Source organism: Erinaceus europaeus, chromosome 8 (assembly GCF_950295315.1).
Source record: "Erinaceus europaeus chromosome 8, mEriEur2.1, whole genome shotgun sequence".
In the NCBI taxonomy this organism is placed as follows: domain Eukaryota; kingdom Metazoa; phylum Chordata; class Mammalia; order Eulipotyphla; family Erinaceidae; genus Erinaceus; species Erinaceus europaeus.
Window position 1 is genome coordinate 70,329,922 of NC_080169.1, and position 14,247 is coordinate 70,344,168.

A 14,247-nucleotide genomic window follows, 5' to 3' on the forward strand; every position below is an offset into this window, starting at 1 on the left:
AAAAAAGAAAACGATAGACTTATACCCTTGATGAACATAAATGCAAAGATCCTCAACAAAATCTTATTAATCGAATTCAACAACATACTAAGAGAATAATTCACTAAGACCAAGTAGGATTCATCCCTGGGAAACAGGGATGGTTCAACATCTGCAAATCAATCAGTGTAATCCACCATATCAACAAAAAGGTGAAAATTGCATGATTTTATCAACTGATGCAAAAAAAAAAAAGTATCTGACAAGGTCCAATACCCATTTATGATAAAGGCCCTCAAGAAAATGGGAGTGGAAGGAAAATTCATGAAAGTAATAAAGGCTCTATATGACAAACTCATGACTAACATCTACTTGACTGGGAGAAATTGAAAATTTTCTTCCTAAGACCAGAAACCAGTCAAAAATGTCAACTTTCACCACTTCTATCCAACGTATGACACAGTCAGGCAATAAAAACATATCAAAGGGATTCAGATTGGAAAAGATGAAGTTAAATTATCATAATTTGCAGATGAAATGTTGTTCTACCTAGAGGACCCCCAAACTACCAAAAAACTACTAGAAATCATCAATAAATTCAGTAAAATATCAGGTTACAAAATCAATAATCATAAATTGGCATTTCTTCATAGAAAAGAAGGGCCCAAGGAAAGGGAACTGAAGGAAGCAATCTCATTTACAATTGAACTGCCAAAAAGATAAAATATCTAGCAATAAATCTAACAAAGGAGGTGAAGGATCTTTGTGATGAAAACTATAAAGCATCACTGACTCATGTTTTAATCTTTTATTGGGCCAGGCAGTGGTGCACCTGGTAAATCATATATGTTCCCACGTGAATGGACGGACCTATGTTTAAGCTCCTAGTCTCCATTTGTGGGAGGAAAGAAGGAAAGCTTCACAAGCAGTGGAGCAGTGCTGCAGGTTGTCTCTTTCTCCCTCTGGTTGTCTAACAGAAAAATAATGGGCAAGGGAAGACAGCTTAATGGTTATGCAAAGAGTCTCTCATGTATAGGTTCCAAAGCCCCAGGTTCAATCCCCCACACCACCATAAACCAGAGTTGAGAAGTGCTCTGGCAAAAAATAATAATAATTAATAATAAATAAAATCGTAATTTAGTATCAAACCTCATGTATATATACACAAGACTCCAGGTTGATTTACTATTACTCAAATGTCTTATTCCATTATTTTTGTTACTACCATTTAACAGGATTGCCTTCGCTAATCCTAATTCTGCCACCAACAGCTTAAACTTCCTTAAAGATCTAGCTAAAATTCAGCTTTTTCATTAAGCACTGCTTGATCTCCACAACTACAAATAATTGCTGCCGCTGCCTCCTCCTCCTCTTCCCTGTCTTTATGATTTGAATTCTGGAATTTCTTCTTTTTTTTTTTTTTTTAAACCAGAGCACTGCTCAGCTCTGGCTCATGGTGGTGCAGAGGATTGAACCTGAGACTTTGGAGCCTCAGGCATGAAGATCTCTTTGCATAATCATTAGGCTGTCTACCACCATGACTTGAATTGATTCATTCATTGCATAGCTGCTCTATCTGCCCTACAGAATTGTAAACTGTTTGGCAGTTATCCTGTCTTATTCATTTGGATTATTCTCTGTGGAATTTATAATAGTGTTTTACATAGAAAAAATACTTAATATGAATGTAATATGGGGGGTGGAAAAAGGGATTAAAAGTAAATAGAAACAAATGACTAGTGATAAAAATTTGAAGCATAAGCAGTCACAGAAGACAAAAAAAAATTGATTGCCTCTTACATTTAAGCTCATTATCTCTCCAATTAAATTATAAATTATTTAGAAGCAAGACAAATAAACAGCTTTCCTCTTTGCATTCCCTTCAAATAGTGCCAAGCACACAGTAAGCAGCAAATAAATGTTTACATAAGGAAAAAAAAGAAGGTATGAAGTCAGGTATGCAGTTCAGTTGCAGAGCATATGCCTTACATGTGTGAAGTCTTGGGTTCAATACCAAAATCACATACACATACACGCATTTATAAAATCAAAGGCTTACAATGTGCTCTGAAGATCCCTTTATGTTTAGCATTCTTTGATCCTATGTTTCTGCAAAGGGAAAAAAATTAATCTAGTGACTCATACATTAACAACATCCTATGTTTTATATAATGCAAACAATGACTTTGCCTAGAGATATTATGAGGAAGTTCAAATTGTACAGTAATAATCTCCCTTACTGTTTAGGAATAGGCAAGCTACTTTGGCTAACATTCACAACCAAAAAAAAAAAGGAACAGGATATTGAAAACGACATTAAGATAGTTGGGGGTAAAGAAGCTTTAAATGTATTATAATTAAGTGGAAATAGCTCACTTTGTAGTTCAACATACTAAGTTCAAATTCCAGCTTTGTCACTAATTGACGAACTGACACCAAACAAGTTACACTGTGCTGTGCTTTAGTATTTTCACATAAAATATAAAAACACTTTCACCTTTCAAAAAAATATTTAAGACTGGAAAATAGCCTACCTAACAGAAAGCAAACCCTGCCATGCATGTGGTCCAGGTCCAAATCCCAGTACATGAGAGTACCATAAGATCAGAATCTCCAAATGCTGCGATCTCTCTCTCAAATTAAATATATACATCTGGCCCGGGAACAGTGTAACTGCACATGCATATGTTCCTGGCACTGCAAGAAAAGCAAGTTATGTTGGTTTTGTTGTTGTTTGTTTTTTTTGCTTTCCCCCCCTTTTGTTGCTCTTGCTGTTTTATTGTTGTAGTTATTGTGTGATTGATGTCATTGTTGTCCGACAGGACAGAGACAAATGGAGAGAGGAGGGGAAAACAGAGAGGGGGAAAGAAAGACAGACACCCACAGACCTGCTTCACTGCCTGTGAAGCGACCCTCCTGCAGGGGAGAGGGATTTATTTAAGGTCTAGGTCCATCATGTCTGTTTGGAAATCTCAGGATTCCCCAAATAGGGCCCCAGCTCATGGGGTGGCCTGATAGTGACTAAAGAGTCATCATTAAAGTATGCCAGTCTTTTGCCCTTATTCAGCTTTTGCAGTCCTTGATTTGATGAGGTTAGCTTTGGAGTGAGTGAGAGAACCGTAATAGGAAGTAGGTGAGGAGGGTATCTAAGTAGACACTATTTCATTTTGAACTTTATACTGATTCACTACAGACTATTGTGTATTTTTGCTTTCAGATATATATTTGCCCTAATTTATGGATACATGTGAACATATGCTCTTACAGGACTTTTCTATATCTAGGTTTTGGGATTTTGTTAGGAAGTGAACCTCCTGGAATGGAATCTGAGAATCCTACGAAATGAAATGTCTCACCCGAGTAATGAGGGTGAAGGGTTGACATTCCATGCCTGACATCTCTGGACACAGTCTGAAGTGAAGTATGCTGAGGTGGTACTCCTTGTGTTGATTAGGTTGGGATCGGCGGATGGAATATCATTTGGTATGAATTGAGAGAAGCATGCAGGAAAGTGAGCCCCACCCTAGAGGTTCCAGGACTGGGGAAATATAGGCTCTGTAGAGGAAGCAGGAGGTTCCTGCTGTCTTAGGGTTTAAGAAGACAATAGATAGTTATTACTATAATCACATTATTTGGCGATTGGGTTAACTTTGAAATATCCCTTTGTTTGGATTTGCTGTATCATATACAACATCACCATAATTTATGTCCTTTGACATTATTTGTATATAGCTGTGCCACCAGTTGCTTCTGTTCTCCCTGGTCTAAACTTTTAAGAGAGTCAACATATCAAAGACTCAGCCTACGTATTAAAAAAGACTCAGTCTGTGATTTAAAAAGTTTCAGACATTCAATTTTTCCCCTCATATTAATTAAATAATGACTTATATGGCCACAAATTAATAAGAGTGTACATAAACACCATTCCCACCACCAAAAGACTATGTCCCATCCCCCCACCCCACCCCGTGAAGCTGAACATCTACCCTCACTCTCAACCCAGGGTTTTTACTTTGGTGCCCTACTCCAAATTCTGAATTTTTTCATAATTTTTAGTAGTGACAACAATGGTCTACAAAACTGTAAGATTACAGGGGTATGGTTTCACACAGCAGCCAACAACAAGGTTCTGTTTCTCACCGCCCAATCCCCTCTTAACCACCATGGTTCTCACAAAATCGGAGAGGCAGTTTGTATATAATGCAGCTATGAATGTATATGTCCCTTCTAATCAGTATTTAATGCCCTTTGAGTATGTTTATCTCTGCTGAAATCCTACATTATCCTTCAAGCTCCCTGTCCCCACCCGCAGCTGAAGCAGTGCTGCAGGTGTCCCTCTTTCTCTCTCCCTATCTTCCCTACCCCTTTCAATTTCTCTCTGCCCTATCAAATGAAATAAAGTAAAAAACAAAAAAGGAAAAGGTAGCCACTAGGAATGGTGGATTCATGATGCGGGTAAGATCCCTAGCAGTAACCCTAGTGGCAGTTAAAAAAAACAAAAAAAAAACTGAATAGTGGTTGCCAGGGGCTGGAGGGGCAGGGAGAAAAAATGTGAAGTCATTCTTAACAGACATGGAGCTTTAGTTTGGGGAGATTAAAAGTCCTAGAGATGAATAACAGTGATGGTTACACAACAATGTAAATGTATTCATTGCCAATGAACTATACATACACTTAAAAAAAAATGGCTAAGATGGTACATTTTATACCACCATCACCTACACACACATACATACTCCTCTGAGAATGACAGAGATGATTTTCTGAATCAGAATTGCTCAGACTACTAGGTAAAGAAAACCAAATGAAGGAATAAATCAAAAGGAAAGCATGGATACCAGAGTTCTGGGTGGTTTCCCACAGAGAAAAAGAGAAAATTGAAATCTTGGTATGAAAGCAGGGAAACTAATGAAAAGTTATAAACTGAATGGTGAGTCTTAATGTTTTCTCCCTCTCCACCACCACAAAGCATTAGAACCCTGCCATCTCAATGGACTGCCTCTGCCAATCCCCTCCTCTCTCCATTATTTCACTTGCATGGAAACAGACCAAAAAATGAAGGACCTTTATCTGAAGAAACTGAAAGTATTCTTGCCCACCAGAGGAAAAAGAAAAATAAAAACTTAACAGTTCATTAGTCACTAAGCCATGCTCATGCATGCCCAGTGAGCTTTCAATTAGTTTTGAAAGTCTCTCTTAAGCATAAAGGTACTGCTAAGGGTCACACAGATCTTAATAGAAACCAAAACAAGAAAGAAACCTAGAGGAACCAAAAACAAAGCAAGGAACAGAATAACATAACAAGTCAAAGAAATTATAGTTAATATCCTTGAAAAGACAACATAAGATAATGCATCTATGAAAAGGGGCAGAACACATATAGGAAAAAAAACAGCAAAAAACATACATAAAAGCTAACTTTAAGACTGGAGAGATAACATAATGGTTATGTTAAAGACTTCATGCCTAGGGGGCCAGGCGGGTGACACACCTGGTTGAGGACACATGTTACAATGTGCAAGGACCCTACCTGCATGGGGAAAGCTTCATAAGTGAAGCAGGGCTGCAGGTGCTCTGCCTTTCTCCCTATCTGTCTCCCCCTTCCTTCTCAATTTCTGGCTGGCTCTATCCAATAAATAAATAAAAAATAATTTTAAAAAAATTTCATATCTAAGGTTCTGAGGTTCCAGGTTCCATCCCCAACCAGAGCCAAACAGTGCTCTGATAAAAAATAATGATAGCTGATATACTAGTATACACAAAGACAGAATCATTATGTTGCACACGTGAACCTAATGAAATGTATCTATGCTGGCTATAGCTCAATTTTTTTTAATTGCCTTAGAGATGAAATTTTAAGGGCAGGTGACAGCTCACCCAGTAGAGTGTATACCTTACAAGTATGAGGCCTTAGGTTTGAGCCCCAGCACCACTGACAGAACAGGGGAGCAGTTCAATGGAGGGAAAATAGTGCTACAGTCTCTGTCAGTTTCTTTCTCCTCTTACCACTTTCCTTTTCACTCTCTCAAAAATAGTCTTTACTTTTTTTAACCAGAGCACTGCTCAGCTCTGGCTTATGGTGGTGCCGGGGATTGAACCTGAGACCTTGGAGTCTCAGGCACAGGAATCTCTTTGCATAAGCATTATGCTATCTATCCCTGCCCTCAAAAATAGTCTTTAAATGAATGAATTAATTACTTTTTAAAAGGCTGGGAGGCCACTCAAGGGGGGTGGAAGAGGAAGTGGGGAACTACAATATCAGTTTCCCATGTGGTGTCAGCAGTGCTCAAATGTAGGCCGTAAGCACGGCAACTCTATCCAGTTAACTTAACTCTCTAGTCAAAAGTGAAATTTTAAAATTTAGTGGAAGGCTTAAAATCTCCCAGATAGTTTAAAAAAAAAAAAAAAGACAACTTTTCTCAGCATCAACATTGAATGTCAGGCAATAATGGAACTCCTCCGAATTCCAAAATCAAAAAATGATTTTTCCATATAAAATCTCTCAACAGTCAAACAGCTAAGTATGAAATAAAATTTTAAAACAGATTTTCCACATACTTCTTTATGGTGCTGATACAGGAAAGCAAAATTCAGGACTAAGTGAAAAAGAAGGACTGGAATACAAAAGGGAATCAAGAAAAGTGAAAGAAATTCTCAGAATGTTAGCTAAACGAAGTCCCAAGATGACAGCTTTGCTGCAGGTCTAAAGAAAAAATAGTCCAAACTAAAGTGAGAAAGACAGCTAAAGGGATGACTATGGGAACAAATGGAACTGGTAAGTTTATCTGACAGATCTGACCATTTGGAAAATTGTACTGAGAGGCATTTTATGGAGCTGTTAGAGGGTATAGAAAGACTGCCAGAATTAAGCAAATGAAGAGGGGTGAAGGCATAAAAACAAAACGTTATACACAAGCTGCTATCTCAATAGTGACAAACATTTAGTCACTGTGCTGTGAGATCTGAATATGACTTGAACATAAAATGTGGAACCACAAAATGAGCAAGGGAAAGTTTACTTTGAAAACTCTTCAAACACCTATTCCATTAAATTCACTGACATTTATGTACCACAAATTTGTCAATTCAAAGATAAGCCTATATATTCATTGGAGTTGAATTTTGAAACTGCATGTTTCAATACAAAGATTCTGTGAAATGTTCTGGTTTTGTCTTAAGATACTTACTACACAGGGCCAATCTGGGCAATCTAAGAAAAAAAACAAGTTAATAAGTGCCAAGCAAAAAACAGTATCACAAGATCCATACACATTTTACTGGCTACTGAAATAAATTAAGACACTTTGCTATCCTAATATTATGCCTGTTCTGTTTGCTATAATTCTAAATGTTGGATACCTTTTGTACAATTCCATTTTTATCAAGTCAATAATTTATTCAGTCTTAAGGAAAATGGGCTGTTAGCTCTTTAGTAGATTATCCCTTTAAATGTTAAGTCCTGGCTACTTTCTTTAACAACAACAACCAAAAAAAAACCCTTTATTTTACTTGATAGAACAGAGAGAAATTGGGAGTAGATGGGGGGGAGAGAGACAGACACCTGCAGCACTACTTCACCACTTGTGAAGTTCTCCCCCTGCTGGTAGGGAGAGGCAGGGTTTGAACCCTAGTCCTTGTGCATGGTAATATGTATACTTAACCAAGTGCACCCACACCACTTGGCTATTTTCTAATGAATTAAGTTTTCCACTTTTTCTTTTTTTTTTAAAGTTATTTCTTTTCTTTTTTTTCTTTATGGGGAGATTAATGGTTTACAGTCAACAGTAAAATACAGTAGTTTGTATATGTGTAACATTTCTCAGTTTTCCACATAACAACCTAACCCCCCAGGGCCCAGGTCCTCCTCTCCCATCATGTTCTAGGACCCAATTTTTCTTTTTACAAGAAGAAAATTTAACTTTTATCTGATAACTCAGATTATAATAATGCAAATCAGCTATAGCACTATATGGCCTCAGTGGTTTTAGGTATATAAAACATCAGCTCTTAAATGAGCCTGAGTTAGCATGCTTTTATAATTCTCTTGTTCATCACTCTTAACTTTAAAATCTCTCAATGCACTGTATTTCCTCTACCTGGTTCAGCCTATCTTTTAATTTTTCTGTGTAAATAATAATAATAGGGCCAGCAAAAGCTCACTTGGATAGTGTGATGCTTTGCATGTGTATGACCCAGGTTCAAGCCCAGCCTCCACCACACTGAAGGAAGCTTCCATGCTGTGGCATCTCTCCCCTGCCTCCTCTCTCTCAGGTCCCATACAGAGAGAAAGGTTCACCAGTAGTGAAACAGGACTGCAGGTGCCTGCCTCTCTCTTCTCCTCTCTCTTTTCCTCTCCTCTTCTCTCTCTCCCCTTTTCTATCTCTCTCCCCCCTCAATTTCTATCTCTAACCAATAATAAGTAAAAGGTTTTAAAAATAAAGAAAAAAATCTTTAAAAAATAATAATAGTAGTCTGGGAGGTGGTGCAATAGCTACAGCAATGAACTTGCAAGCATGAGGTTCCAAGTTCAAATCCCAGATCACATGTCAGTGATGCTCTAGTTCTCTTTCCTCTTCTCTTATTAATAAACAAATAAACCTTTAAATAATAATAATAGATGATCTAGAAGTTAGTACATCAGATCGAGTGCTAGCTTGCAAGTATGAGGTCCCAATAACTAGTATTATATATGCCAGAGTAATGTTCTGTAATGCTCTTTCTCTCATTAGTACATAAATATTTTAAATAATAATAATAGTAATCACACTTCTGACTCACATAACATTTTCTAAATTCCCTGGCAAGCCCTTTCATGCAATGCTTCATTTATCATAGTTGAAATAATCCCTATTAGAATGAAAGCCAATGTAAAAATTAAGCAGTTTGACTAACAACTTAAAACCTATTACTATAGACCTGTAGACCAACATTATCTCACAGACAAGTTAGGGAAAAAAAGGAGTGAGTGGGATACAGAACTTTAGTGGTGGGAATTGTGTGGAATTGTATCCCTCTTATCCTACGGTCTTGTTGATCATTATTAAATCAATAAAAATAATAAATAATAAATAAATAAATAAATAAAGGGGTGGGGCAGAGAACCTACAACAAATGCAGTAATAGTTTAACTGCTTACTGGAATTCAGGGGTGAGATCTCAATTTTTGGTTTTCTTGGGGAAATTCAGCTACCTATAAAGACAGTTAAATTCCAATTCTGACTTAGATTATCCAATCTGTGAGCAACGGGATAAGCTGGGGGAGGGGAGGGTCACTATTCTATATACTACCCTATGAACTATTCAACCTAGATCAATACTAAGAAGATACACACCAACGCAACGATTGCCACCTCAACATGCTTCACCTCAGACTGTGTCCAGAGACTTCACGTGTGGAATGACAACCCTTCAGCTTCATTACTCGGGTGAGACCTTTCCTTTTATAGTACACTCTAATTTCATCTCAGGTAGTTCACTTTCTAACAAAGTCCCATAACCTAGATATGCACCAGTTTCTGTGAGAGAGAGCTTATGTGCACACGTATCCATAAACTACTGCAAAATATATACCTGAAAGCAGAAGTACACTAGAGTTTGCAGTGAGTACCTCCCTAACACTTCCTCTCCACTATTCCAAGCTTGGGATCCATGATTGCTCAACAAATTGTTTGGCTTCGTATGTTAACTCTCTTTTCAATCACCAGGTTCCAGATGCCACCAGGATGCTGGCCAGGCTTCCCTGGATTGAAGACCCCACCAATGTGTCCTGGAGCTCAGCTTCCCCAGAGACACACCTTACTAGGGAAAGAGAGAGGCAGACTGGGAGTATGGACCGACCAGTCAACGCCCATGTTCAGCGGGGAAGCAATTACAGAAGCCAGACCTTCTACCTTCTGCAACCCTTAACGACCCTGGGTCCATGCTCCCAGAGGGCTAGAGAATGGGAAAGCTATCATGGGAGGGGGTGGGTTATGGAGATTGGGTGGTGGGAATTGTGTGTAGTTGTACCCCTCCTACCTTATGTTTTTGTTCATTAATCCTTTCTTAAATAAAAAATTAAAAAAAAAAAAAAAAAGATACACACCATCAAGGGCTGCCCAGTAGCACCAGGTTGGGCACACATGTTACAATGCACAAAAGACCAAGATTCAAGCCCCCAGGTCCCACCTACAAGGGAGTTTCTCTGACTCCCTCAGGATCTCCCCCGCCATCCTCAATTTATCTGTCTCTATCCAATAAATAAATAAATGTTAAAAAATATATGCCACCACCACCACCACCAGCCCCCAAAAAAGACATTTGAGCCGGGCAAGGATATGGTGCAGTAGATAAAAGTGTTGAACTGGAAAGCATGAGGTTCCAAGTTCGAACCCTGGAATCATGTATGCCAAAGTGAGGCCATGGTTCTCTTTCTCTACAACTAATAAAAAATCTTGGGGCAGAGAACATTTGATTACACAATTACTAAACCCCCAAAGAAATTATTACTGTCTTACAAATTGAGATTTCTAGGGCTAGCAAAAAGAGCTCACCTGGATGGCATGCCATGCCTACCCTACTTTGTCATGTTCAAGCCCAGCTCCCACCACACTGAAGGAAGCTTCAGTGCTATGCTATCTTTCCCTTGGTATTTCTGTCTATCTCTAACTGAAAAAGCCAGCCTGGAGCTGCCCCAGCAAGAACTAGATAAATAATTTTTTTACAGTAGTGTTATTAGTCACAACTCAAATAAATAAATAAATAAATAAATAAATAAATCCTACTCTGGGTCTTAGTACAAAAACATTGCGAGAGCTGGGCGATAGCACAGCAGGTCAAGCGCAAAGTGCAAGGACCCGTGTGTAAGCATCCTGGTTCGAGCCCCCAATCCCCCACCTGCAGGGGAGTTGCTTCACAGGCAGAGAAGCAGGTCTGCAGGTGTCTATCTTTCTCTCCTCCTCTCTGTCTTCCCCTCCTCTCTCCATTTCTCTCTGTCCTATCCAACAACAACAGCTATAACAACAATAACAACCACAACAAGGGTAACAAAATGGGGAAAATAGCCCACAGGAGCAGTGGATTTGTAGTGCTGGCCTGGAGGAAAAAAAAATTTTTTTAATTAAAAACAACATTGCTTGTATTCAGTCTTACTGATAAAAGCTGTTAAGTGTTCAAAAGAGGATTTGGGTGGTCTGGGAGGTGGCAGTGGAGAAAGCATCAGACTCTCAGCATGAGGTCCTGAGTTCAATCCCCAGCAGCACATGTACCAGGGTGTTGCCTGGTTCTTTCTCTCTCCTCCTGTGTTTCTCATTAATAAATAAATAAATAAAATATTTTTAAAAAGAGGATTTGGGATGTAACATCAAAGACCGGAACAATGTGCCATTACTAGTCATCTCACTTTAAGCACACTTTGGACAATTGGTGTATTCCACACCTTACCTTAGAATTGTTAAGACTGCTTACTTATTTTCAGCCATTCATTTTCAGCCAATAAACAAGTTATACATATATTCACTTGCTTATTCAAAGAACTTAAAAAGAGCAAAGGCACTGTTTACACATCACAAATAAGATTGTCACTCAGATACAAATGGACAAATCAAGCACTTTAAACTTTTTTCTTTCAGTTAAAACTTTAGCTAAAATTTTAAACCACTAAAAGCAAAATAGCTTTAAAGTAGCAAATCTCCTGAAATTCCTGAGTAAAATGCAATACAAAATCCTCCCTCAAAACCACTTCCTACAGGCAATACTCTTCAAAAACTGACAGATCTTTACCATGTGCCCGCGTATCTGATGGCTATGCTTAGATGACAAAGCTTTGCTACAGGCAAAACCTCAAGGAAGAAGTAAACTGTTGCTACATACAAGTATGGCATTTTTTTAAAAAGTGAAAAACCAAACAAATTTCAAAATATAAATTATCATTAGATCAACAATGGTGACACAGCTTGACATCTTTCCTTAAAAAAAATTACTTCGACAATAGTATGACAATTGTATTTGTAATACAGGTCAGAATATACTTTAAAGCTTTTGATCTAGAGATGTAATTTTCAACTAGTCTTCCCGTCGTTCTACTTACTGTTAGGTCATTGTAGTAGCTAAACAGATAGAACCACCTGTTTAAAAGAAATACTTCGGGGGGGGCGTGTATAAGTAAGCTAACCTACATTTTAAAAGAAAACTATCTTGGGGGAACGGAGAATCGTATCTACCCCTTTGATAAACAATCTTGCAAGTGAGCATTTCCTCAATAAAATGACAGAAAGAAAACAGTCTCACCATATCTGAAAGTAAGGCTTAATAATTTGCCTCCCTCTGATGCTAAAACATTACAGCCACCCACTTGATCTGGCCAAAAATATATAAGAGATTTTTATAAAGACAACGTTCCTGGTGCTATCACTTGCTGCACGAAAAAGAATACGGCTGGAAATTCAGTGGGGTGTAATTTCAAACGGGACTATTCAAAAACATTTTAAGAATAAGAAGCAGAGAGAGAAGTGGAGGAAGGGTACCTTATAAAAAAAGCACACTTTGGGCCCTGCATGCTACCCTCATTTCCCTAATAGGGATGAAAAGCTCAGGCCTCTGGTAGCTTCCAACTGACGCCAATTGACACACACACACACACACACACACGCACACCCGCACCTACACACACACACACACACACACACACACACACACACACGCACGCACGCACGCACCTACATATTTTTTGACAGAATTTTCAAGCCTCGGGGGTTGTGCCACAAACATGAATTGTGCGACCATGTCTAAACATTCTGCTCCTCGAGCATCTCCCATCGCCAGCCCCAACCCTTGGCGATCCCTGGCCCTCGCTTCTCCTCCCGGAGCCACACGCACCTAGGCGGGTCCCCTACACGCGAATGCTACAAATCCTGCAGCGCCGGAACCCGGAGGCAGAAACCTTAGAGAGTTTCGGCCATTCCCCCTCGCGGAGACCGAAATTACAGGCTTCATTTCCTGTCCCCGAGGGGGCTGCCGAACCGCCCGCCGACTTCGGGACGCTCCCCGCCGCCCCCAGCCCAGCCCAGCGCAGCCCAGCGCACGCGGTCCCCGGGCTCCCCAGGCTCCGCGGGCGCGAGGGGGCGGCGGGGCCCCGGGACGCCCTCCCCTCCCCCCAAGGCGCCTGCACTCACCTCTCGGCAGCGCCTTCACCTCCCCGTTCTCCGCCCGGGCGGCCCCTCCGGCCTCGCCAGCGCCGCCGAGCCCGTGCCTCCTCCTCTCCTTCTCGCGCTTCTCCTTCGGTCTGCGCGGCTTGGCGCTGGCCGAGGAGGCGGCGGCCGGCAGCAGGAGATGGTGAGGCTGAGCGTGCAGCAGCGTAGGAGGGACCAGCAGTTTGCGCGGCACCGGCTGAGAAGAGGAAGCGGAGGCTGCGGAGGGGACCCCAGTGCTCGAGGAGAAAGAGAGACTGCTCCGAGCAGAAGCCGGGGAGGGGGCTGCAGACAGAGCAGCGAAGCTCCAAGACGCGGGGTCGGCGTAGCTCTGAGGCGAGGGTGCCGCCGGCGCCTGCAGCTGCCTGCTGTTCCCGCCGCTGCCCCCTTCTCCGTTCAGTCTGCGAGGCATCTTCTTCTCTTCAGTCCGGACCTTCTTGGCGGAGAGAGGACCCACTGCGTCCCGAGACGGGGGCTGCAGCTTGCCAAATGTTTCTTTCTCGGAGGCGGCGGTAGCGCCGTGCGCTGAGCTCGGCAGTTCCGCCATTTTGCGCTCCTGTTGTATTTACTCTCCTCGGCTCCCGGGTGCGGGGATAGAGGCGGGCTCTCCCGGAGGGGCGGGGCAGCCGGGGCACCGGCCGGGCTCTTCATTGGGTGAACTACTCTGAGGAATCCCTCTAGGAACCAATCAAAGGCCTGAGTCTGAAAACGAAGGGGCGGGGTCGCAAAGCAGGCCCGCTTTGGAGGTCAAAGCTCCCCCGGGCGCGGTTAGTAGCCAGGAGAGCGGCTTTAGGAAGGCTTGCGGTTGTCGCCAGCGTGAACTCCGGTGCCCCGTGAGTGGCCAGGAAGAACCCTCACCCTGGACCCCAAATCTGCAGCGACCCAGGTCGCACTCTTTTCTACCTCGCAGACTTTGTTTCACTTCTGTCACTTTCTCTTCCGTTTTCCCTGGGGCGCCTTGAGTCCCTTGTAGCCTATTTCAAGCTAAAAAAAGAAAAGAATAGAAATCTAATTTGGGGGATGCTCAGCTCAGGAGAATAGTTATGTAGGGGCCATCTGTTAAGCAATAGTTACTGACAGAAGGGGCTAAAAATCACTTGAT

The 14,247-nt window shown here is 41.1% G+C and overlaps 1 protein-coding gene across 2 annotated transcripts in view; it reads right to left on the bottom strand.

Moving 5' to 3' along the window:
* The window catches only part of RSBN1L (round spermatid basic protein 1 like), a 71,756-nt gene extending 58,021 nt beyond the window's left edge, over positions 1-13,735 (bottom strand). For both annotated transcript variants that reach the window (XM_060196345.1, XM_060196344.1), the window contains exon 1: positions 13,131-13,735. In XM_060196345.1, coding sequence (XP_060052328.1) covers positions 13,131-13,692 — 562 coding nt within the window. In that variant the 5' untranslated portion in view covers positions 13,693-13,735. The remainder of the gene's footprint in view (positions 1-13,130) is intronic.
* Positions 13,736-14,247: the final 512 nt, after the last annotated feature.